Below are 26,585 nucleotides of genomic sequence, written 5' to 3'. Positions count from 1 at the left end.
ATTAGGGTCAGCACCAGTACATGCACTCAGGTGCCGTTTGCGCGCGTGTGTCCGGTTATTGTGGTCATACACGCTGGAGTATTCTTGCAGGGTCATGGGACTGTCCTATGGCTGACTTACTGTGGGATATCTGAGCCATTTTCCACAGCAGCCTGACCATTTTGTGTGACCACCAGCGTCACTTGCGTGTCTTGTTCTCGATATCCTCACCATTGCTCATTATCGTGTGTCTTTCTCATGCTGGCCACCCAGGCAGGTGTGAGCAGACATCCCACTGTGGTTTGACGGGCATTTCCCTATTGAGTGATGATGTCAGGCCTCTCTTTACGGGCTGGGTGGGCATGCACATATGTTGTTAGGAGTGGAGCCTCTTCTTTTTATATCTGCCTGAAGGCCATGGGCCCAGGTCATGGTCAGCATCCTAGGCCAGCTAGTCGGCTCGCGACCCAGGATCAGGGTGACACTGAGGGGTCATGGTGTCTGGTGAGGTCATGTTCCTGGCAGGTGATGTTTCTGCAGGGAGGCCCACCTCTGTCATTTTATTTTTCTCTACCTCTCACAGGTGATGGTTACCTGTAAGTATGCAGAGTTAGGTAATTGTGACAGTGGCACATGCCCACTGTCACCATATACAGTGGCCCATAGTGCGTTTGGCTCAGGGCAGGCTTTGGGCTTGAAAGGTACAGAAGTCACTGCTGAGTGGACAGGAGCCCTCAGAACTAGCATCTAGCTCATCAGGTGGGTCATTGTATCCGAAATAAGTCCACTGACACTGGGGGCCCTAAAGTCTAGGGTCCAGGCTGGTCCTTGGTGGGTTGCAGGTTGTCCTCCTGGTGGTGTGCTGCTGAGGTGGCTCAGGTGAATCTTTGTAGTCAGGGCAGGTGCAGGCTGATGGCGTCCCCTTTTGCCCCAGAGTCCCAAGGCAGGACTCAGCATTTGTATTGCAGGGCAGTGGGGAAATAATTGCAGAAGGGCAGAGGTTAGCCCGCGGCCAAGGCTTCACCCCATTAGCCCCTTGAGAGGCAAGAATGATGAAGAGGCTTCAGTCAACCCCCATTGCTGCTAACATCACCCCAAACCCAGAAGCCAGGGGCCATATGCAATCTGAATCCCACCCAGACCTCGGGGCCTGTTCCTTCAGGAGACCCAGGAGAGGGTGACTTTCCATGTCCCCCTATAGGGTCCGAATCGGGTTTGGCCTTGAGGCTGGTGAACGGTGGTGACCGCTGTCAGGGCCGTGTGGAGGTCCTGTACCGAGGCTCCTGGGGCACCGTGTGTGATGACAGCTGGGACACCAATGACGCCAACGTGGTGTGCAGGCAGCTGGGCTGTGGCTGGGCCAAGTCGGCCCCCGGCAGTGCCCGGTTTGGGCAGGGCTCAGGCCCAATCGTCCTGGACGACTTGCGGTGCTCAGGGCACGAGTCCTACCTGTGGAGCTGTCCCCACAACGGCTGGAACTCACACAACTGCGGCCACTCAGAGGATGCGGGGGTCATCTGCTCAGGTGGGCCGTGTTGATATCTGGGCCTATTCTGAGTGCTTTTGGGGGAGAACCATCCCAGTGTCCACTCGTTGCCTTCCCCCTATGCCTCTCTGGGGGCTTGTGTCAACATCCTGCCCACTGAGTCTTTTTTTTTTTTTTTCGTTTTCTTGCAGGTGTGCACACCACTGCTTCTACCCCAGGTGAGTCCCTGTCGCTGTTCTTAACAATCTTCTACCTGAATTTCCACCCCTCATATTTCTAGAAGTAGGAGCAGAGGAGCAGCCTCCTCCCTGCAAGGTCACTGGAGTAGTGACCATGTCCTATTGAGTCACCTCGACTATGGTTTTTCCTTGGCTCCCTGTCGAGATCCCCTCTCCCCTCCTTCTGCTGTTTCAGAGAGATTGTGGTGGCGGAGCTTTTGTTCCTCTGGTTATATCAGATAGGACAGTAACTATCCAAGTCATGCTCTGCAGAATTGTGCCCATTTTAGAAACAAGGCCAAGTAATCCCACTACAAGTGTTTGTTAAAGAATTCCTTCATGTTGAGAGCAATCCCCACAGTGTTCTTTGTACCATAATGAAGATATATGGTACCAAATATATTGGGAGGTGCTACATATGCCAGCCTTTCTGGGCTATTCACAGTGTACATTGGATTGTTTAAGGCTCTGAGAAGGCCTGCAATTTTGAGAAAGATTTAATGTTATCAAATTACTGTTTGTGGAATTTTTGAAATACTCAGTGGAATCCTAACATCATTTCATTATCTTTTTAGGTTGGTGGCACTCATCATCTGTAACCACTGAGGGTAAGAGTATCACATTTTTCCACCTAAACCGTAGGGGATGGATATCTTATTGTCAGGTTTGGCTGTCCAGGCCATGGCTGTCTACAAAGCACAGCCCATCTCCACTTATGCACACAACCTACATGCCTGCCCATCACATTGCACCCAGGCCACACACACACGGCCAACACCCAGCATGCAGACACCATACCTTCATATCTCCCCTGCTGGGTAGATGACTTCTGTTTTCACTAAGGAGATCTCTTTCCTCTTCTTGTAAGTAAATGAGATAAGTGATTCTTAAAAGAATAGATTTTTAAATGCTTTTTTTTCCCCTTGGAGTATCTCCAAAGCTTTGGCAGAAAGAAAGGAGACAATAAATGGATTCTGTCTCAAATAATCATGTTTTCAAAGTAGCTTTTACTTCGTGGCATGGATATTGTTCGGTAGCTTTCCCTTGCCTTCACAAAATGATGTGGTACTTCCTCATGTCACTGAATCTTCTCTCCCCATCATTTAAAATACCTACATTGTCTTCTATTGTACAGCCAAGCACATGAATTATTTACTCCCCAGTTGCTGGACATTTAAGTTGTTTATATTTCTTCATTATTATAAATGGTCCTGAGATATAGAATATTTTTATAAATAAATCTTTGGACACCTCAATTTTTCCATTAGAACAGAAATTGATTTATAGGACCAAAGTTAACATAGTGCCTGGTACATAGAATGTACTTAATAAATACTAAGTTTTATTATGTTAATTAACTATTTTAAGATCTTTGCTGTGTGCGTGGAAAAATCCTTATCAGAAATGGTTGTAAAATTACAGAGCTATGAAAAAGAGACACTCATCCCCTCCCTCAGGTAGCTCACGGTATTAAATATTTAATACCAAATTACTGATATGATTTTAAAGCTGTGGCAGGCATTTCAAAGAGAAGTTCTGTGTGCAAAGAGGACACACTGGCAGACACTTTACTTGTTAGTGAGTTTAGGGGAAGTTCTTTATGAAGCAACACTTACGTTAAGGTTTACAGGAGAAGCAGGTTCTCTGGCTGAAATGCCTTCCAGGCAGAAATAATGCTTTGCCCGCCTGGGCAGGAAGGAGCTCAGCCTTTTGAATGAGTCAGAGGTGGTGGCAGGAGGCACTGTCTGAGAGCAGGACAGGGGCCAGGTTATTCAGGGCTTTGTGGCAGGTTGGAACTCCTGACGTTAGCCTAAGGGCAGTGGGAGCTGTTGAAAGTTTTAAACTGGGAAATTACCAAAACAGATGTTTGTTTTCCAAATATCATGCTTGTCTTTTCTGCCAAACTGTGTCCTTCCTGAGGGCAGGACCCATGTCTGCCTTTTTCATCATTACATCCTTTTTACCCAGCATTGTATCTGGCATTCCATAAATGTTTGTAGAAAGAATAAATGAAAACATGAATGAAAAGGGTAAATTATAATTACTCTTGGATTTGATATATATTACACACACACACACAAATTATGGCATGCTTTAGACCCTATTTTATAGCATCCTTTTTCACTTGAGTATATAATAAATTTATTTTTCATAGCCTTTGTGTTAGCATTTTTTTTTGCTTATTTTTTAATTTTTAATTTTGGTATCATTAATCTACAATTGCAGAAAGAACATTATGTTTACTAGGTTTCCCCCTTCACCAAGTCCCCCCCCACATACCCCTTCACAGTCACTGTCCATCTGTGTAGTAAGATGCTGTAAAATCACTACTTGTCTTCTCTGTGTTGCGCAGCCCTCCCCGTGCCCCCCACGCACTATACATGCTAATCGTAATGCCCTCTTTCTTTTTCCCCGCCCTTATCCCTCCCTTCCCACCCATCATCCCCAGTGCCTTTCCCTTTGGTAACTATTAGTCCATTCTTGGGTTCTGTGATTCTGCTGCTGTTTTGTTCCTTCAGTTTTCCTTTGTTCTTATACTCCACATATGAGTGACATCATTTGGTACTTGTCCTTCTCCGCTTGGCTTATTTCACTGAGCATAATACCCTCTAGCTCCATCCATGTTGTTGCGAATGGTAGGATCTGTTTTTTTCTTATGGCTGCGTAATATTCCATTGTGTATATGTACCACATCTTCTTTATCCATTCATCTACTGATGGACATTTAGGTTGCTTCCATATCCTGGCTATTGTAAACAGTGCAGCAATAAACATAGGGGTGCATCTGTCTTTTTCAAACTGGAGTGCTGCATTCTTAGGGTAAATTCCTAGAAGTGGAATTCCTGGGTCAAATGGTAGGGTTAGCATTTTTATAGTATTGAAATTATTTCTATACCACAAAGTTTAATGGCTGTATAGTTTTCCATTCTATGGATAGACCATGATTTAGTTAAACAATTGCTAATTGTAGGAGGACAAAACAATTAATTTTTTCTAATGACATTTTATGTGCTTAGGTACATACAGTAATGGTTTTATTTTATTTTGCTTATAATTTGTATTATATTTTTATTTTTATTTTGTTTATAATTGTCTCTACTATATTTTGAGAAATTTGTAATGTATATCCTTATCTCTCAAACTTTGGCTTTATCCTTGATTATTTCTCAGCGTAGAAACAAACCTTCTGGGGAGGTATATTTTAAAGGCCAAATTACCTTTAAGAAACGCTGTTTTTTTTTGCAGAATGAGAATCTATTTGCAAATCACACATCTGATAAGAGACTGTCATCTAGAATATATAAAGAACTTTTAAAAGTCAATAATAAAAAGTTAAATAACCCATTTAACAAATGAGCAAAGTCACTAAATAGACATTTCTACACAGAAGATATACAAATGCTCAATAAGCCCATGAAAAGACACCTAGCATCATTAGCCATCAGGAAACTGCAAATCAAACCACAAAGAGATACCACTTCACACCCAGCATGATGGCCAGCTTCAAAAAGTCAGATAATAACAAGTGTGGATAAGGAGGGGGAGAAATTGGAATGTTCATACACTGCTAGTGGGAAAATAAATGGTACATCCACTGTAAAACACAGTTCGTTGGTTCCTCAAAAAGTTAAACAGTTACCATATGACCCAGCAATTATACTCCTAGACAGACATATACTCAGGAGAAAGGAAGCATATGTCCGCACAGAAACTTTTATGTGAATGTTCATAGATAATAGCATTATTTCGAACAGCCTCAAAGGAATAAACAAAATATAGTATATCCATACAATGGAATATTACTTTGCAATAAAAAGAAATGAAGTACTGATACATGTTCATTGTATGCCACAACACGGATGAACTTTGAAAACATGATGCTAAGTGAAAGATGCCAGTCACAAAAGACCACATTTTGTATGATTCTGTTTATACAAAGTGTCCAGAATGGGCCAATCTGTAGAGACATAAATTAGATTGGTGGCTGCCTAGGGCTGAGGGTTTTGGGGGGAAATGCAGACTGACTGCTGATGGGCACAGGGTTTCTCTTAGGAAGGATGAGATTGCCTGTAGTACTAGTTGCAGAACTCTGAACATACTAAAAACCACTGGATTGTACATTCTAGAAAAAACAAAGAAGTTATGAATAAAGAAAACAAAACCATTTCAATTAATATCGCCACTGAGTAAGTAAATATTTTTAAATGGTCTATTAAAATAAACCAACCAAAGCAAACCAAGGTTTGGATGCTTAATATTATTTATCACTCCCTGATAAATAGTAATAGCTTACATTTTGGGTGCTTATTGTGTGCAGGGTACTGTTCTAAGGGTTTAAGTGTCCTAGCTCATTTAATGTCCATAGGAATCTGATGAGGCAGATACTATTATTACCCCCATTTTTCAGACAAAGAAACTGAGGCGAGAAGTTAAGTAACTTGCTCAAAATAGTGAGCTGATAAACACAGTGCCCAGATGCAAGTCCAGGCCTTCTGGGGCAGAAACCCTGCTCCTGACCCCACGTCACACCACTTCTTGTCAAGTGGCAGAATCTTATATTCCCAGTAGATGCCTGGGAATAAATTAATGGTACAGGGAGATCTCCACAGGCCAGCTCTTTGCTCAGCCAAGATTTATCCCCATGTCCCTCCCTGTGATGGATTGAATCATGACAGCAGTTGCTTTCCCACCTCCTTGGCAATTTTGCTGCAAGGTGACACATGCTCAGGCGGAAGCTTTAGTCACTCCTCGCCAGAGAATCACTGTTCTAGGCCCAGTGGGGGATGTAGAGACTCACATCAAGGCCCCTAACGTGAGGCAGCCTAGGAGCAGGCCTGAGAGAGGGGACTTCTTTCAGGAGAGATTGAGTCATGTTATACGTGCTGAAGAACCTCAGGACTCTTACCCAGAGGACTTTTGTCCCTTTTTCTCTCCTCTCTAGGACCCTCTTCAAATTGTGGTGGCATCTTCTTCAACACCAGTGGAACATTTTCCAGCCCATCCTACCCTGAATATTACCCCAACAATGCCAAGTGTGTCTGGGAAATAGTAGTGAACTCTAGCTATCGTGTAAACCTGGGCTTCAGCAACGTGCAGTGAGTAACGCCCAGGTCATCTGGTGAAGCATACGCCCTCCACGCACACCCTGTGGTCTGGGTTCAGTCCTGGGCTGGGTTGCTTTTCACTGTCAGGTGCCATGGACTAGATTTTAGATTTCCCCGATTCCTACCACAAAGCATCAAGCAATACTGGGAAGTCCTTTGATTTGACTGAGGAATAACAAGAAAATCTTAGATTCAATAACATCACTCTTGAAGTGCAAACTACCTATAAAACCTACGAGCAATAGAAATGTCAGTGTTGACCCAAGTCTATTTTCCCATACAGATTGGAGATAAACAATAATTGCAGTCTCGATTATGTTGAAATCTTTGATGGATCGCTGAACAGCTATAATTTGCTGGGGAAAATTTGTAACGCCACCACGCAGATATTCACATCTTCTTATAATCGAATGATTGTTCGATTTCGGAGTGATGTCAGTTTCCAAAACACCGGCTTTTCGGCTTGGTATAACTCTTTTCCAAGAGGTGAGTGGGCACCAGAAGTGACCTCTAGGGCTCCATGTATTTATTCAGCACCCTTTTCAGTGAGCCTCCTGGTTCCTGTGTGAAATCAAAGGAGGGCTTCAGGACGGTGACGCCCATTTTCCTTACGTCGCGGCCAACCACAGTAAGCCAAGGCAGTGAGGTCTGGGGACTCGGGACACACTCTGGCCTTGGTCTGCTGCCAACTGCTTGGAAGACCTGGTGACTCACTCACCTTGCTGAGCCAGTGCCTTCCCATCTGGAGAGTGAATAGGCCTAAGCCCTGTGATGTCTGGAGCCCCTGGCCCCTCAGTCACGGAGCTGTCTGTACCCTGATCAGTGCCCCGTGGTGACTGTGAGGATGAGGAAAGGCCTGCAGGTCATTTGGCCTTTGAGATTTGTTGTGTGATATTGTTTTTCACACGTGTCTTTCAGATGCCAGCTTGAGATTAGTCAATTCAAACGTCTCCCATACATGTTCTGGGCGTGTGGAAATTTACCACGGTGGCAAGTGGGGGACAGTTTGTGATGATTCCTGGAGCATTCAGGATGCCCACGTGGTCTGCAGGCAGCTGGAGTGTGGATATGCAGTATCAGCCCTGGGAAACGCCTATTTTGGCTCTGGCTCTGGCCCCATCACCCTGGACGATGTGCAGTGCTCAGGGATGGAGTCTAACCTCTGGCAGTGCCAGAGCCGAGGCTGGTTCTCCCACAATTGTGCCCACAGTGAAGATGCTGGAGTCATTTGCTCAGGTATCTTATGACGTCATTCGTGGAAGGCTCGTTTCACCTCCGACCTGCTGCAAAGTGGAAGCTGAGGGCTGGTGGCCATTGGTATCTGTGGCTCAGTTCTGGGGGTGGGGGTCAGCAAGGACCTCTCAGCTTGTCCCCTCCAGGGGACCATGCAGGGGCTGCTCTATCTGGTGGCCCCATCTCTGCTGGCTTCCTGGGCCTCAGGGCCATTATACCCGCTACAGAACTGGCATCCAGTGTGTGTTTTTATTCTCCCATTTGCTCTGTGACCTTTAGCAGTGAGTTCATCTTTGTAAGTTTCTGTTTCCTTATTTACTAAAAAGAGATGATCATTATAGTATCTACCCTCCAACAGTGATTAGAGAATTAAACTGGTAACGTGTCAACCTTAGAACAATTCCGACAACTGGGAAGTGCTGAATAAACAATGGTGTTCTAACCTTGACTATGACCCTTATGACCCCCCCAAGTAACGATGGGGCTGGAGGAGCAGCTGGGGAAACTCACTCAGACCTCCCCCTGATAACATGGCCCCTGCAGCACTAGCCCAGGGGGCCACGGGTCACCCACTGATGGGGTCAGACCAGGAGTCACATGGGTATGCCCCTGCCTCATTCTAGCCTCTCCTTCCAGCCACACGTTAGTGACTGATGCTTTTCTTCTGTCCCTTTTTAGGAAGAAGTCACCTAACAACATTTGGTAAGTGCCCACAACTTCCATGTCACCACCTAGCTGCCCCCCCTGCTGCTCCTGGTCCCTAGACCATGCAGGGCCTATTGCTCACGCTCTGCAGTTTGCCCCTCAGTGGCACATGGCACCTGTGCAGCAGATGCCCAGCCCCGAGAGGGCTGGGCCTCGCTCCAGACTCCTCTTTGTCTTTGGGCAGCCTGGCCAGCCTAGGGTCAGACTTCTGGTTAGTCTCCAGGAAAGGACAGCCACTCATGCGGGTCCCACCAGTCCCCTGGGACACTAGACCCTGGTTTGTTGTAACCAGAGAAAGCTCTTCATTGCTGACTCCTGAGCTGCTGAAGCTGCTCTAAGAAACCAGCCTGCTCCTGCCCCCAGGAGAGCTGTCCTCTCCTCCCCTCCTGCCTTCTCACACCTGGCTTCCTGCAGCCACAGCGTCTGGCTAGCCCCGTCCCCTCCCACACGCTCTCCTGGTGCAGCTGGTGTCTCTGTATGAAACACCCACGTCAGTCCCAGCCCGGAAGCCTTCAGGTGACTTCTCAGGGCCCTCTGAGTGCATATCCCCTCTGCTCAGGGCAACCGCTCGGCTCTGTGTGGTTCACTCCCCTTGCGTGTCTGGCTTCCTCTCTCCCTCCCCTCCCTGCACCATCCACCCCAGGGCCCCCCAAGTGCACCAGCTACTCTCATACCTGGGTCCCTTTGCACATGCTGTGCCCTCCGCCTGGAACACTCCTCTCTACCTTTTCGCCTGTGCCCCTGATTACGTCCCCCCTTTTCCCAGCTCAGTCTGGGCCAGGAGCCAAAGCTCTGGGCTCCCACTGCTTCGGGGGCTTTCCTCCATCCTAGCCCCTTCCCACTATGGGACTCACTCTTTTCCGCCATCTCCTCCAGGCTCTGAGCTGCCTGAGAGCGCAGCCTGTACCCAGTATCCCACTGTGCACGCAGGGTTGGCACATTTCTGGCCCAGAGGAAGCCGGCACTTAGCAATTGTATCAACGATGACAGGCAACTGATCATTATCTTCTCTGTTTGTCAACAGCTCCTGGGCAAAACGGCACCCGCCCAGCCAGTAAGTCCTGAGCTCCCCAACAAACCCCCTTCCCTTCCCCTCATGGGTAGTGACACTGAGGAGGGATGACAAGGATGATGAGGTGATGGCTTCCCAAGCATAGGAAGAGCCTCTTCCTGGCCCTCAGTGAACAGTCCAGATCCCGGCCACCTTCTGTTGGGCTTCGGTCTCAGGAATTGTTTTAAAATTTCCCCCAGCTGACTGCAGTGTGTGCTGGGGCTCATCGGCTTTTCCATTTTGTCCTGGCAGCAAATTATTCCTGTGGAGGCTTCCTGTCCCAGCCATCAGGGGTGTTTTCCAGCCCCTTCTATCCAGGGAACTATCCAAGTAACGCCAAATGTGTGTGGGACATCGAAGTCCAAAACAACTACCGCGTGACTGTGGTCTTCAGAGATGTTGAGTAAGTGTGTGGGCACAAAGCAGAACTCACAGGGGACCTTGCAGGCATGTAGGAGGGAATCAACGGTACCCTGACCTTCAGGGAAAGGCTTGTCAGCTGACATTTTTTTCTCCTGAGTTCAGTTTTTGACCTAGCACAGAGGCAGCCTGAGGAGGTGGGGTCAGGATAGGAGCCCTGGCTTAGAGTCCCTGTTCTGTCACTTTGCTGGGTAACCACAGGAAATCAGCTTTCCTGAACCTCCGTCAAAAGAGGGGAATAAAATGCCCACTTTCCTCCCCTGCTGGTTACTGGGAAGGTCACCAGAGAGGAATATATGCAAATACCTGGAAAATGTTATTCAATGGGAGGATTATTGTTAGGCATAGTAATTACACAAAGAATCCTTTTACCAACCACAGTTTTTTTTTCACTTTTTCTCTCTACTCCTCCTTTTCTTGGGTGAGTTCTGGGGCTCAGGCAAAGGTGGAGAAGTCTCTGCTGCAGAAGATAGGGTTCCTCATTCAATGAAAAGTGGGAATCATTATTTTAAGCAGAGGAAACATTATCAAAGCCACATTAGTATCTGACTGGTCCAAGGATGGGGGTGGCCCTGCAGAGCACCAGTATATTCCGGTGTCCTAGAAAAGGAAGACCATAATTTCTTCTCTAAGAGTCATCGTCGCATCAAAGAGTTGCAGTAGCCCTGGGGATCTCTATTTTGGAAATTCATTTGGGGTTTTGCAAAAGATATAATATTATTTTAATTTCCTCACCATTTTGGATTTGGGGAATGATACTTAAAGCTCACGAACTCCTACGGAGGACTGGCTCTTTATCCAGCATCTTAATAACAATGACCACCACCATGTAACATTTTATGAAGCACTTTTCCATATGTTATTTCATTTGAGCTTTGCAATAGCTTTGTGTAGTATGCATGGATAGGATTATTTCACCTCTGTAAATAAGAATGCTGAGCTTCAGAGAGGTTCTTTGACATACCCTATATTTATTTTTTCAATTATTTGTGTCTATCACTGTGAATTCATGGATATTTATTTTGCTCTGTGGGAACTTGGGGTCTTTTTGAAGAAAAAGTCTAAGGCTGTATTCGTTTCATGATACACAGTGCTTTCAGGAGAGGAGCTGTTGATTTCATGTGTGTGACCCCAACAGGTAGGACCCACGCATGGAGGTCATGGAAGATGACTCTCCACTCAATTTAAGAAACTCCGTTATTTTCAGTTGTTAATTTTGTCAGAGATTCTGGCACAAAATGTGACCCCCTCACTGAGACCGACCCTCTGCACTACATCCTGCTTAGAAGTGAAGGCAAAGGGTGTTCTCTCTGCAGGCTTGAAAGCGGCTGTAACTATGACTACGTGGAAGTGTTTGACGGACCCCACCAAAGCTCCCCGCTCATCACCCGGGTTTGCGATGGGGCCAGGGGCTCCCTCACTTCGTCGTCCAACTTTATGTCCATCCGCTTCGTCAGTGATGGCAGCATCACAAGGAGAGGGTTCAAGGCTAACTACTACTCTAGTCCGTCCAATGAAAGCACCAGTGAGTACCCCTCATGAGGGTGCCTCAGGGGCGGGGCGGCCTTCTGCTGCTTAACCATTCCGTGGTTGTGAGGTAAGAAACTTGAGCAGCTTTGCAGGTCACCAAGGTTGAAAGGGGCCAAGAGCAGGGGTCCTGGGACTCTGGCTGCCCAGAAACAAGGTCAAGGGCCAGAGGTGACTAGGGGGTGGTGTATCGGCCTTATTGTGGTCAGCAGAGACTAAGTACAAGGTGCAGGATGATGCTTCCTTCCAGCATATGGCAAGATGTCAGTGTCAAGGAAAGAGGTGAGCCCTGGCTTAAAGCCTGGTGAACATCCCAGAATGTGGACACTGTGACAGAACCGTGTCCTGAGAACTAGCACATTTGGCTGCTATCTGAGATGGAGTGAGCTGGTCACTCAGTCACTGCCAGCAGAGACTAATGGCCACGATTTGAGCTATTAAATGGGCTGATTGACAGATTGGCCAGGGTCTCTGTGAGATGGTGGCCAAGCTCTCTTTTGCAATCAGGATTTTATGCACTAACCGGCTCCATAGCCAAAATACCTTATTTTACCACAATTCAACCAGCACATTGCTTTACTTTATGAATAAATGAAACTTGGCAAAACATATCACTTATTTTGCATTCCGCCTCCAACTCTCCCAGGACCCTAAGCCCCTGTGCTTTATGGGCTAAGTCCCTAAGTCCTCATGGGCTCCCATGAGAATGACACTGACCTGCGCTGTGGGACACCTTGGGGTTGTGGGAGGCCTGTCATGATGCAGACCACCCTTGTCAGTCATTGTGGCCTCTGTGCCTTTGTGGGAGGGCTCTGGGGGACTTGCTGGGGGCCCACTGACTGCACTGTCTGCCCTTGGCCACTAGACCTGCTTTGTCTGCCAAATCACATGCAAGCCAGCGTGAGCAGGAGCTACCTCCAGTCCCTGGGCTATTCTGTCTGGGACCTTGTCATTCTCAACTGGAACGGGAGCTCCCTGTGTCAGAGTCGGATAACGTCCAGCCGGGTGACATTCACAATTCCCTACACGGGCTGCGGCACCATCAAGCAGGTAAGCCTGGGCCTCCCCACCCCCTCTCCTGCTGAGCAAGCTATCTCATAGTGATGGGCGCTGTGTGGCTTGAGTTCTGGGGACCCAGAGATGTGACTATGGAATAACCACAATGTAATCAGGGTAAAGGTAGAAATGTATCTCTTGGTCCTGTGATATAGATGCAGCCACTTCCAAATAGAATGAGGAGGCAAGGCCAGCAGGCAGTTTTTCCAGCAGAGAGGGTGCCTGACAGGCTGCCAGTCATGTCAGAAATAACAACAGCAGCTCCTGGGGCAGCTCCAAGTTTTGCAGGGACTGAAGTTTATACAGTTTGAGGTGGGAGTGGCTGAGAGGGGCGGGTGCCTCCTTATGCAAAGGAAGGCAAACGTATCTTACTCTTATAAATCTCACAAAGACATATGGTTGTGTCAATACATTTCTAGACCTTGGCAGAACCTGTGCACATGGGGGGCCCTGAAGCTTAAGCTCTATTAGCCTTACAGGAGATTAGGCCCTGCGGTTAACGGCTTATGAGCTGCCACCATCTAGGGTGACGGACTCTCTTGGTTTGCCAGAGGCTTTGCAAATATTTGCATGGAAAAGTCCCATGCCCCAGGGAACTCCTCACTCCTGGGCAAACTGGGAAGGTAGGTCGCCCTACAAGTGGAAGATGCTGGGATTAGTCTGTAGCAGAACCCCCAAATCCCCACCAACTATTTCCTCATTGTTATCCCACTTCAAAATTAGGAAGGCTGGGCTTTGAGGGGTCAAGCAGGTGGCCCAAGGCCACTCAGCCAGGAAGTACCAGACTGAGATTCCATTTCTACCCAATTTAGAAATGGAGAATAAACACATGGTGGACAGCCGACCTGCTTGGAGGGGATTGGCCACAAGGGGGCGGGAGGTGCCTGCTTGGCTTAACGCAAATGTTCTGTGTTTTTACCATGGTGAAGATTACTGTCAAGCCTCACCGTATGATACCCTGATAATGGTTACATTTAATTTTATACAAGTTTATTTTCAATTATTCCAGTCCTCATGGGAATGGTAGTTGACTTATCTGCAGTGCTTTCCATTATATTCTGACTTCCTAACTGAGCAGATATTTCATAATAACTTGATCGATAATCAGAACTGCCTCTTATGATTAAGAAATAAACCTGCACTCCAAGTTCATTGTTTGGAGTAGATTCAGAATTTGGCTTGACCCTAGAAGCCATTGACAAATCTGGATTCTAAGAAAACTTTCATGGTAATATATAGAGTTAAATTGAAGGTACCCAGCCTCTCTTTGAAGGGGAAACAAGGTAACCACATTTATATGGCTTATTATGACAACCATTGGCACTCAAATATAGAGCCAAACAATTTTTTAAAAGAAAATATAAAGGCAAAAACTATAATGTGCTTTCTATTTAAGGATGGTGGTCATGGAGCCCATTCTAAGTTTTTCCCCAGACTAGTCCGAAGCTTGGGCCCTGGCGTGCCCTGCAGGGTAGGCTGCCCCACATCTGGGGCAGAGACACCATCCTGAAAGGAGGAACAGGAAGAAAAGGGAAACCTGGAAGCAGTGACCAGAGGGAGGGGGAGGGGGAGGGGTCCTGGGTGGAGCAAAACCACTTCAGTTACTTGTTAACTTTTACATGTGTTTTTCTGGAAGGGACAGATTCAGAGTTGAGTTCTCCAACTGCAGACAAGAAATGGAAGCCTCTCCAATACACTCAAATGCATGTGGGTCTCTCATGCCACTTGTAAGAATAATTACATTTAAGCTGTTCATATGCTGGCTTCAGAAGGGAACTTGTCTTATCTCCCAAGTGGCCAGGCATGGTGTTTTGCACTTGACAGCGTACATGATGAGATGTGCCTCAATGCCACACTTTTCTTTATTCTTTCTTTTAAGAGTAAGGTGGCCTTACATTTTAGGACTTCTGTTAAGGCACTGTGGTGTTATTTTTGTGCTCATTCTTACAAAAGCAGCCACAGTTTGTGGGAACCCGTACCTGGCTAGAAGTTTGCTTCTGACCATCAGCCCTGGGGAGGGAAAGAGCTCCCCCAGTCTCCACCTGGTGATGCCTCACTGGTGCCAGATGATCAGGCCATGGAGCATCTGGGAGGCCATGTTCACCTCCCCATTTGGGCCGGCTCCTCCCAGCCCTGTCCTTCATTCACTAGGTACTTCTGCCAGGCGACCGTCCCCTGTATCTTCACCCATTCCACGGATATTTATTGAGGCTGTTCATACTATCATTGACATTGTACCAAGTTCTTGGAAAACAAGGATGCTTAGACATTATTGTTTCCTTGAGATAATCACAGACCACCAGGTACAAGGCTCTCATCCCCAGAAAGGTCACTCTTAGGAGGGTGTCATGTCAAATGGCACGAGAGACCCACGTGCTTGTGAATTTGCCACTTGGAGAAAGGCACAGTAGGAAGTGGTCCTGTGGCTTGGGGAGTGAAAAAGAGTGACAGGAAGTGCTCCAGCACTGCCATGGCTACCCAGTTGTCCGCATGAGCCACAAGTCCCTTCCCCGGAGGTCAGAGGCAGGTCAGCTGCAGGCAGCAGTTATAACTCTGGATCGCTGTTCCTTGTAGCTCGTGGCTTCAGACACCAAGCTGACATAACTAGTGACCCAACAGCACAGTGATAACCAAGCCCACCAGCCCCTCCCGCAGAAGTTTGTTCAGAGCAAGTGCCTTCCCTGCTTTCTCCCAGCAACAGAGATAGTGAAACAGAACAAGCAGGAAAGGCCATGGAGTCCAAACCCAGATTAGCCATCCATACAGGAGGGCGAGGGGGCACCCAGACACACCCGTCTTCCCATGAAGGGTAGTTCCCAGGAGGCCCAATGCCTAGCTCACACTGGGATGCTCCCTCACATGGTAGAGGAGAGGAGTGTGTGTGAGAGGAGGGAGTCTTGCTAATTAGCATGCCCATGCCAGGTCCTGGCAGCCATGGCAGTAGGCATGTGCCTTCTCTGTGTGGTCCTGGGAGGGTTTTGAAGTCTTGAGTCACCTCCCTTTTTCCCACTCACTCTAACAAAAATCAGCAATGAGATTCCCTTAGCAGGTGACATTTGCCTGACTCTGCTCTCCTGCCTGCCCCTCCCAGGTGGATAATGATACCATCATCTACTCCAACCTCCTCAAAGCGGCTCCTTCTGACGGCATCATTAGGAGGGAACAGGGCCTCCGCATTCACGTCAGCTGCAGGATGCTCCAGGACACCTGGGTCGACACAATGTACATTGCTAATGACAGCATCGAGGTCAACAAAGTCCAGTATGGCAATTTTGACGTTAACATCTCCTTCTACACATCCTCTTCATTCGCACATCCTGTGACCAGCCGCCCATACTATGTGGATGCGAACCAGAATGTGTACCTTCAGGCCAAAATCATTCATCCCGACACTTTCCTGGCCTTGTTTGTGGACACCTGTGTGGCGTCACCATATTCCAATGACTTTACATCTTTGACTTATGATATAATCCGGAGCGGGTAAGGAGTGTCTTCGTGGGGTGGGCCTCAATCTTTATCTGATACCTCAAACACCACTGGCCCAAAGGCTTCAAGGAATGCAGGTTCGGGTCCTATGAGCTCAAGCTTAACCAGTCAGGTTACATCTCTGGTTAACACATAGGGAGACAGGTGTGTGGATAATTGAACAACTCACCAGTGGTCACCAAGCAGGTTAGTAGGCCCCAGATGACTGAACGCCAGGTAAGCCCTAGTATGTGTTACAAAGAGCTGTTTGTGCAGAGGGGAGGGCACTGATTTGGGAACAGGTAGAAATTGAGACGCCAGCTCTGCCCTGTACTGTAGCTGCATCAGCCTGAGCAGCTTCTCCCACCTCTCTGAGCCAGTTCCTTCCCCCATCAACTGAGCATGGTGATGCCCACATCACAGGGTCCTGAGAGCATTACATGGGAAAGAGTAGATGGCGTCTGGGGCAGAGAATATGCACAGCGGGTGGGCCACAAGGAGTGCCACACCAAAGGTGGCAGGGGGCCCTTGCCTCCATCAGCTGAGAACAGCTGTTCGAGCCTGCGGTTCCAACCAACCTCAAGCAACACAGAGATGAGGCTGTTGGTGCCCACGTTGTGATCGGTGGTGCCCCAGCTGGGCTACTCGACTGCAGCCCCACCTCCCTGGATGACAGGCCTCTGGGGAGGAGGTTCCCTCTTCTGCGCCATGAGGGGGGCATCCTAGGACACCAGGGTGTGCACCTCCAATCCCTGCTCTTTCGCCTCCACCCGTGGGTATGCCCACTTCGTGACTTATCATTTGACCTTGGTCCTTCAGTAACAGTTGTCTCACACAGAAGTTGTCCTGACAGGGTGAGGGGCTCTGCTGGGAATTAGGGCTGGGAGGTGGGAGGTTACATTTCACCCCACTCCCCGAGATAAAGCATCTCTTTCCAGGTTCTGTTTGAACATGTGTCAGTTTGGTAAACAGATGTTGAGGCTTGTCTGGCTCACAGTCTATGTAGTTGGTTCAATTCACAGCAGCTCCCTTGGCAGCAAAGATGGGGGAGAAGGTTACCCAGATCCTCTTTCTACAAACAGTCATAAGGTGACATTTGACTTTAGGTCAAATGATTGAGATGAGTGTGATGCCTTGGTTCTTCCCTGCTAAAGGATTCTTTTTGGTCAAATTCTGGCAAATATACATAGGAGATCATGCAGTTTTCTGGGGGCGGGGGGAGGGACAGGTCAGGATGGGGGCATCCCAACTGTACTTGGAGCACAGGGGCTCACTGGCTGTCCCTGGCTGTCAACCAGATCACCCATTAGAGTAAACTGGAACTTCAAATGCACCCTGCCCAGGCCCCACCTGCATATTCCCTTAATTGGTCTGTTGTGGGGCTCATGTTTCTATATTTTAAAAATCTTCCCTGGGTGATTCTGAAGTGCAGCCTGGGTGAATTAAGCTCTGGCCTTACAGACCACCCTGACCAGCTGGGCTCTATGGGAAATGGAATTACTGCCCAGCAGCCCCTGGGCTACCCCGACCTCATTTACATCTATCTTGCCTCCTAATGAGGCTCTGGAAATTTGCTCCCTCACCTTTGCTGCTAAAATGACAGCTATGGAAAAAAGAACTTGGTATTTGAGGAAATGTGTGTTGAAAATGCAGGAAAGAAGCTGTGGAAGGCAGGAGGAGGGCAGCAAGTGGACCCTGGATGACATTCCCAGGCAGAGTCAGGTTGCCCTGGTGACAGCTTCCATCTACCCACAAAACATTTCCACCCCAACCCCCATGGGCCAGCTTCCTGCCTCTTCTGTTAGCCACACCACCAAAATCCTGCCATGAGAGGTGCACCTGGGCTAGTGTGAGCAGCTCTCCACCGGCGGCAGAGCTGAGAGAGGCGCCCTCACCTACACCTTAGTCAAATTTCTCTCAGCAGACTCGTAGGTAATTATCCTTCTCACACCAGTGAGAGGGGACAGGAGGTCATTGATATTGGAGTAGGGGTCCTGGAGGGTCTGCGGGCCCCTGGAACCCAGGGCAGATGGAGGTGGGGCAGGAGACACAGCTGTGGAGATGCAGGGACACCAGAGACACTGGAGAGTAGCCACATGTCACCTTGCTTGGCACTGAGACCGCGAAAGAGAAGGAAATGTTGTCTTCCTTCCTGCCTTCTCTCTGGGCCTTGCTACTCCCTTGACTGACCTGGCTCACCTGGGGCCACTGCGCTCATGGTCACCGAGCACCCACTGTGCGCTGTGGGGCCTGCTGGTCTATGCGGACACCTGGGCTGATTTGCTGCCTTAAGATGCTGCTGGCATATGAGAGCTGCCAGGCTCTCCTGCATGGCTGACAGCCAGCGTTGGAACCACTTTGTGCAGGACAGAAGGCACAGGTCTCAAGGACCCGCTGCGTAGTTCCACACCGGTATGGCTGAGCCACGAAGCGTGCAGTGCCCTGGGGAGAGTGACGGGTTACTTTTCTCTTCTTCCAGGTGTGTGAAGGACAAAACCTACCAATCCTACTATCAGCCATTACCCCACATTGCCCGCTTCAAATTCAGTACCTTCTACTTCCTGAACCGCTTCCCGTCCGTGTACCTGAAGTGTAAAATGGTGGTGTGCAGGTTGAACGACTACTCCTCCCGGTGCAGCAGAGGCTGCGTGAGGAGGTCCAAGAGGGATGTGGGCTCCTACGAGGAGAAGGTAGATGTCGTCCTGGGACCTATCCAGCTGCAGGCCCCACATGTCGAGAAGAGGAGCCTGGGTAGGTGGCTGTCCCCCCACCCTGCTGCCTGTGGGTCCAGGCCTGTGACCCTCAGGACTTGGGATGTTTCTGCTGGTGTCCTGTTCCACTTGATTTGAACACCTACTGTGTGCCAGGCACACTGGGCTCTGCTGGCCCATAGAGACTTGAGCTAGACCTGCTTGCTGCCTTCTCCCAAGGAGTCCTGGTCTATGAGGAGCCATGTGTAGGGTTTGGTCAAGAATGTTCTGACCCGGGACATACCTGACACATTCCTCCTCTGGGTTCTGAACTCCCAGAAGCTCACATTCCTCAGTCGCAAAACAAAAATGTTAAAACCTACCTCTTATGACAGTTGAGAGGGTTCCATAGCATGATGCCAGTCAAACTGCCTCAGCCTCAGCCGGGCACAAGTCACTGGGTACAAGGAACAGTGGTTTCTGATGCTCTTGTTTTTGTCACCGATATCAGCATCACTCATGACGACATCATTACTCATGACGACAATACCAAGAAGCAATGTCCAGCCCCTGGCATAACTGAATTAGATCAAGGCAGGGCCATAGGACTGCAGACAGGATTGACTTATTCTGACACCGGACAATCCATTTTAGTTTCCTCATCTAGAAGAGGTAACATATTTCCCGATGTGCTCTTTGCTGGGGGTGTGGCTGAGGAACTGTTTGCAAAGTGACTCCCAGGATCTCTGGCTCAGGCCAGGGCTAGGTCAACAGTCATGACGGGAGTGGGGGTAGCAGTGGTCATCACAAACCCTCCTCTTGGTCACAGGGTTCCACCCCATGGAGCATATTCGACAGCTCCGCTCATGTCCCATATTCCGGCTGTGCAAATGTCCAGCCGATTCTAATTTCTTTTCTTGCATATGCACTCATTCCATGCATATTTTCTGCAGACCTGTCATGTGCCAGGAGACAAATACATAATCAGACAGAAACAGATGAAAATTCCAGCCCCTGTGGAGTTCACATTCCAGTGGGAGGGGATGCAATTCAGAAATGAGGGCTGTGTTGGTCACCTCGGGTGGGCACCGTGGTGGTGCCAACCAGATGCTGCTTGCCTCCTCCCCATTCTCATGTCTCTGGCGCTGCAGCAGCTTGGGGCAGGGATACTTCTTGTCTGTGACTTATTCCCTTTTCCCAACTCCCTCCCTTCCCATCCACTGTGAGCCTCCCCACCAGATTTGATCTCCCCTTGCCCACCTCTGACTTCCTGCTCTTTAAAAGCCTTCCCGGAGTCCTGTTGGCTGACCAGGCACTGAAGTCTCCCTGGCCTGGCACGCAGCTGCACTTCCGGGTCTGGCCTCAGGGTCCCATTCCGCATTCTCTTTCCCATTTCCTTTTCCCCCTCCCACCAGACAAATGGTTCTGACCACCCTCACGCTGCCCGGGGACCACCACCCTTACCTGTGCCCCTCTCCTTCTCCACTGGCTCATCCTGATGGGGACTCTTCTCTCTTCCCCAGACCTGCCAGCGGCTAGTGTGGAGGAGCAGGCCAGTGCCCAGGGGAGCTATCACAGCGCTGCCATCTCCGCTGGGGTCTTCCTGGTCGTGGTCCTGGCTGTGGCGGCCTTCACACTGGGAAGGAGCACCCGGGCTACCAGTGGCCAGCCTCTGAGCCAGAAGGTGTGAGCCGGGAGACTGCACGTGGCACTCAGACACTGGCCCCATGCACTCCGGAACCCGTGAGGCAGGAGTTGTCGAGTGCCCAGAGTGTGACATCCAGCAGCACCCAAACTCTCTTACCTTGTTGCAGGTGCCTGGGGTTGTGTGTTGGTGGGAGGGGGGGGAGGGGAGCACTGAGGTCATGGTGCAGCCAGGTAAGGGTTTTCCTAGAAACACAGGGTTAGTGCTGGGACAAATGCAAGCAGATGCCAATACCTAAAACTGTGCATGCAGCTATGAGCCAAATGCTAGGAATAGCAAAGTTTCCTCCAAGTATAATTTTTTTCCTCACCTTTTACAAACTAGCTCCTTTGGCCTGTAATATACATCTTAGCCTTTCCTTATGATAGAAAAGTAGAATAAAGAACTTTTTTCAGAGCAAGTGTTGGTTTGTTCAATTTTCCAATGACTCACCTAAGCACTGGATCCCTTCAAACTAAGCAGATAGGAACGGTGGGCTGTCACAAGGGATGACAAAGGCCAGGGGCTCTGTCCTGCGGCTTTCAGAATTTGAGGGAACAGATACAGTACCCTCCTTTGTCCTTGGCATGTGTTGGTTCTTCCCAAAGGAGGAAATGCAGGGTAAAAGTTAGAGAAAGGCCAGACACTGTGGGCATCACAATTTTTAGTGTCACGACTTAAAATTAAAAATGATTGCCTCCATTTTCCAGGAATCTGCATCTTTGGGTTTTTGACATTATATCCACCACTGTGGGCTGGAGAGTGGGGTGGTTGGTGAGCAAACTCCTCAGGGCCCCTAGATTTCTGGTGCCTGGGACTGGGCCACCAGGAGTCCCAATGACATGTGTTCTCCAAAGAGAAATGGATTGACAGATGACTCTAGAATGTCAGCAGAAACAAAGGGATAGGTTGGTTTCCAAGGAGGCAGTGAATTTGCCAGAAAATGAGAGAAGCCGGCCCTGGGCACCTAGCCCAGATTTGGTACTAATGGGACCTTTTGCATACGGCCTTGGCAATGTCAGCATTTCTACTTCAAGCCCCTGAGGACCCCTGCCTGGGGACAGCTATGACAAGCCTAACTCCAAGGTGTGATCTGAGCAGGGTGAGACCCCACCAGGGCAGCAGCTGCAGGGGAGCCCCCAGGACAAGGATACTGAGAAGTCCAAAAGAGTTGGGGCCCCAGCTGCCAGTGGACCAGGGCTGACCAAGAGCCTGGAAGCAGCTTCAAGGAAAAATCTTCAGCTTCTATGGGATGCAAATGACCCCTGGCCCTCCTGGGGCAGAGGAGCTAGGGGTCCTGGTGACTTTACCAGTTTCTGTTATCCACACTCACCCTGTTCTCTCAGGCTGGGGTGATCAAGGAAAGCCATGAGGGTCGCCCACGATAACAAGTCTGGCTAAAGGTCAATGACAATGCAATGAAATATGGGCACCAGGCCCGGGATCTGAGCAGATGCGGGACAAGAGGAAATGTGGAGCTGGCACGTGGGTTTGAAATACAAGTCAGAGGAACAAAGCAGTAAGCTAGACATCTAAGAACTGCAAAAAGGACCAGAGCCTGGGAACCAGCATGGGACCTTCCTCCTTCCCTCCCTCCCTCCCTCCCTCCTTCCCTCCCTTCCTTCCTTTCTTCCATCGGGTGCCAGCCCCAAGCCATGCTTTGTGCTTGGCTCTGGGGATGCAGAGGGGTTCTAAATGCCCCCCCCCTTTATAAAGGAAAAACTTGTGTCTGCCAAACTCCTCCTGGAATCTCCTTTTCCATTGGAAATAATCTCCCCCGAAACAGGATCCCTTACAGAGGCCACCGTGCCTAGACTTCCTCCTGGCCGTGCGCTCCTCTGTAAAGGGAGAAGCAATGACCCTTTCCTCAGCGAGGCTGGGCTTGGTGTGTGCAGTGAATCAGTGCGGTGTGCAGAGCCTAATCCCATGGCAGGTGTGCAGGTGGGTAGGTGACAGCCTACAGGCTCAGGCCGGCGGAAGGCTAATGTGCACAAATGAGTCTGGGAGCAAGGAACAGTGAGGCCCAGGTGACAGGCAGAGGTGGGAGGCATGGCCATCAGGGACAGGGACAAGGAGCCAGGCCCAGGGCTCTGCGCCGAGGCAGGGCACAGGAGGGGAGAAGCCACATGGCAAGGGGGTAGGGACCCACTGTCCGCACCACATGAAGGGGCAGAGTGGGGCTGATGCCAGGCTGCTGTGATGTCCGCGACTGACCAGTTTAGGGCAGAGATGCTCGACCCTGGCTGCACGAGGGGGTGGCCGAGGGTCTTTAAAGCTTCTGTTGTCAGGCTGTACCCAGGCCAGTTAGATCAGAATCTGGGAGTGGGCCTGGCATCAGTGATTTAAAATCTCCAGGGGGTTCAGACAAGGTTGAGAGCCACTAGTTCAGGACTCCTTCAGTCCCTCTGGGGAGGCCGTGTGGGGCCCTGCCCGTGAGCAGCAGCAGAGGAGGAAAAGGGCACCCGCAGGGCAGAAGGGAGGGCTCCGGGGCCTTGGAGCGCCCTGTCCTGGGCGTGGCCAAAAGACGCACTTTCCCTTTAGAATCACTATTCAGTTCAAATCAGAAAAGAGCATGTGAAAATGATACTTCCCTAAAGTACCTGTTTGGACTATCCAGAGGCACATGGCATGCACGAAACGCTGCCTATGTGTCTCTTACCAGCTGAGCACCAGCAGGGCACCTGGGACACGTTGGGACAAGCAATCCCCCTTCCAGCTGTGTGGGTCAGGGCTTCTCATCACCTCTGACAGGGATGGAAGCCCAGAAGCCAGGCAGCATGCTGGGTCGGGGGCTGGCAGATGGACGATGCAGTCTGGCCCTCTGACCTCTAGTGCCCTCCCCTCTCCCTCCTCTGTCCCCACCTGAGCCCCCCAGGGGGACTGGCCTCATACCGGGTTGGCACAGCTCACTGCATCTGACACTCCTCTCTGTGGTGTGCGGGTGTGGGACCCAGGAACCAGAGGGCCAAGGGCAATGGAGAGGCTTACTGGTTGTTGGGATGACGCTGCCATTCACAGCCCGGGGGGCCCCTTGAGGCCTCTCCTTTTGTCTGGGCTGCAGCTGCTTGGTCTCCCTGCATCTTCAGGACTTGCTCAGAGCCACTGACCCTCAGCTCCACCTGGAGCAGAATGACCGACACCTGAGACCTCTGCCCCAGTGGCGAACAGCAAGACAGGGACGCACCGCCTGTCCGGAGTCATCTCCTATCCCTCCTGGGGACAGAGCCTGCCTCCCAGCCCCTCCCAGAGGAGCAGCAGCTGCCCTGCTCACACCCCACCATCCCCCACGTGGACATCAGGTCAACCTTAGTGCCGTTTTGCTCCTGGGGAACTTTGTGCTCTCTCTTTTGGATGCCAGTTGTCTGTTACAGGCGACTGGTTCCATGGTTTTTCGCTCTACTAAAGAACTCCTGTAAAAGCCTGCCTCTGCCCCTTTATCGTTAAGGAAACAGAATCTGATGTAATCTCAGACAGCAGAGGGCTGGGTACCTCCCCTTTGCCCTGGTCCCCAGGCCACACTGAAGGAAGCTGCTCAGAAGGCCTTTGGATCCTGCCTGCCAGTTCTGTTCCTGCTTGAAAGACCCCTGGAGTGGGCAGCATGGGATTCTGCCCAGGGTGATGGCTCAATATCTGACTCATTTGGTGGCTGTGGGGAGGCTTCCAGTGTGTGCTTAACAGCCTCAGCACATGGTCATTAGCTCCAGGAGGCCACGGACTGACGTCAGTCTCCTCCTAATCGCTGCGTTTGTCAAGGACACAGGGTGTGGTGCATGTGCCCTGGGAGAGCCAGCCTAGGGTGTGTGGCAACCAGAGGGAGAGAGTCAGCTCAGGGAAGCCGGTGGCACTGCTGTGCGACCTTCTCAGAAACATTGCAAGCCTGTCCTTAAACAGAGTCATTGTGAAAAATTACTTATGGAAACTTATTAAATAAATTGTATCGAGAAGAAAGACAATACATGCTAATATCATCACCCTATAATTATTGGACTATTTTTTCTTATTGTCTTTCCTTGAGGTTATTTCTATTTGCTGTAGTTGTCTGGTGGAAATTATAACAGGTGAGCAACTGACGGAGCCTGAGGGTGCCCTCACGGTGCCTGGGGGAAGCAATCTCTCCCCAACTTAATGTCCAGTGACATTAAGTTGATAGCATGAAATCAGCAAAGTGGGAGGATTTGCACCACAGAAATCATGCCACGAAACAGAGCTCCCCGAGCTCGGAAATCAGAATTGTTGTTAAATATTTCACAACCCAGCACTGCTCACAGTTCACCTAGAAAGAGACAAATCCCCTAGAGGACTTGGCAAATCCCTCCGTCTGTCTCGGCTGTCCTGAAATTCCCTGCAGTATCATGTCATACAGGGATCTGTATTTCAGTAGGCGTGGTATCTCACGTTGCCTGGTTGAGGTGGCACCACAAGAGCGCCCTCAGGCTCTGGCGGAAGCCTGGTCCGTGTGAGCCCAGGTGGGCAACACTGTGGTTCTGGGCCTGCTCACGGCCCCTAAGACGGCAAAGGTGTCCAGGTGCAGGTCAGGGACAATGAGGCAGCAGGCATGGGATGGTACGGGTGACCTGGAGGCCCCACACATTTCCCCCTGCCTGAGCCCAGCACCCCACGCCTTCTCCTGCCCCTTTTAGCAAGAGGACATTGGAAGCCTCTCTGCTCCAGTTTGGGGTCTCTGTCCTGAGGTCTCCCGGAGGACAGTTGCGTCTCCCCTGGAGCTCTATGCTTGTATGTAGCCAAGAGCCATTACTGCCCGTGCTCTGGGAAGGGGAAGAGCACAGGGACACATCAGAGATGAGCATCTGTGTGACAGAGTCTCCAGAGGCCGAAGCTCCAGGACTGGCTGAGGGAGTCCTGTGGGGGCCCCTGGCTTTGGGCGACAGGAGGGCTGAGCCTGGGGCTGCCTCTGGAAGGAGCGGGAGAGTCCGAGCCTCGAGTGGCGCTGAGCTGAGTCACAGTCATTCTGCGGAGCATGGAGGTGAGTGCCGGGGCAGAGGGAACAGAGAGGCTGCCACACCTCCTGCCATCCTCCATTCACGGAACTGGGGGCTCTTCTGGGTCACGTGCTGTAAGCAGGCACACAGGCTTTCCCCTGTGCGATGGAGTTAGACTCTCCCCGTCGACCTGCCTCCTCCACCTTCTGACCATTACAGCCTTCTCCATACAGGGCGGTAGGTGGCAAAGGTGGAGAACATTTGCTTCTTGGTACTCAACCTCCATCGTAGGATGTAGGAGATAGACATAGGACAGCCAAGGCTGGCCTGAGGTGCTGGGTAGGGCTAAGCTCGGGCTCTTCTTGTTAGCGGTGGAGAGGGGGCCAGGATGGAGACTGGGAATGCCAGGAGCTCATCAGGGGAAACAGGATGACAGAGACCCATAGTAGGTCTTACCTGTGTCCCATGGGGCCCCCTCTGTGAGGTTAGGAGAGAAGTGGTATTTCTGGGAGGGGTTAGGAAGCTCCCAAAGATGGACTCTGTAAGGTGTTGTGGAATCCTCTCCTGTTACATTTTGCAGGAGACCTGGCTGATCCTGTTGCATGGGGTTGGCCATCTGGCCAATAAAAAAATCTGTCCCCTCTCTTTGGACCACTGAATGCTCATACATACTACCCTTAACCCTGACACTGGACTGCGTCTTCATTATTTTCCTGTGACCTTGTTGGTTTTAGCACTGCAAGTCCCATGTCCTGGGTACACCTTCAGTCTCCAAAACCCTGCCCTCTGGGGACCATGGCTACAGGGAATAAGATCCAGGTTGCTAGCATAACCACTGAGGACAACAGAGCAGATGTGCCTAGGTCAGCAGACCAGGCCAAGCTGCAGCGTTCCTGGCAGCTTCTACCTCCCTTGGGCCCCATGTACAGGGCTTGGGACTGCCCTTGACTTAGGTAGTGTTGACAGGTCAGTTGACTGATTTTGGTCTCTAGAAGCAGGGATCAGGTGAGTGAGGAGTCTTAAGGT

General features: G+C 50.1%; 1 protein-coding gene across 37 annotated transcripts in view; it reads left to right on the top strand.

Moving 5' to 3' along the window:
• Positions 1-21,040, top strand: part of DMBT1 (deleted in malignant brain tumors 1) — a 74,080-nt gene extending 53,040 nt beyond the window's left edge. For 32 of the 37 annotated variants that reach the window (XM_073240208.1, XM_073240217.1, XM_073240230.1 and 29 more), the window contains 14 exons: positions 1,181-1,504; positions 1,657-1,683; positions 2,259-2,291; positions 6,626-6,779; positions 7,072-7,274; positions 7,707-8,024; positions 8,700-8,723; positions 9,751-9,780; positions 10,030-10,180; positions 11,514-11,722; positions 12,590-12,774; positions 15,872-16,260; positions 18,725-18,996; positions 20,459-21,040. In XM_073240208.1, the coding sequence (XP_073096309.1) occupies positions 1,181-1,504; positions 1,657-1,683; positions 2,259-2,291; positions 6,626-6,779; positions 7,072-7,274; positions 7,707-8,024; positions 8,700-8,723; positions 9,751-9,780; positions 10,030-10,180; positions 11,514-11,722; positions 12,590-12,774; positions 15,872-16,260; positions 18,725-18,996; positions 20,459-20,625 (2,486 nt within the window). In that variant the 3' untranslated portion in view covers positions 20,626-21,040. The remainder of the gene's footprint in view (positions 1-1,180; positions 1,505-1,656; positions 1,684-2,258; positions 2,292-6,625; positions 6,780-7,071; positions 7,275-7,706; positions 8,025-8,699; positions 8,724-9,750; positions 9,781-10,029; positions 10,181-11,513; positions 11,723-12,589; positions 12,775-15,871; positions 16,261-18,724; positions 18,997-20,458) is intronic. The other 5 variants (XM_073240233.1, XM_073240232.1, XM_073240241.1 and 2 more) reach the window with 3 other exon arrangements.
• The last annotated feature ends 5,545 nt before the right edge of the window (positions 21,041-26,585 follow it).

Source organism: Manis javanica, chromosome 7 (genome assembly GCF_040802235.1).
Source record: "Manis javanica isolate MJ-LG chromosome 7, MJ_LKY, whole genome shotgun sequence".
NCBI lineage: Eukaryota > Metazoa > Chordata > Mammalia > Pholidota > Manidae > Manis > Manis javanica.
This window is presented reverse-complemented; position numbering and strand designations above follow the sequence as displayed.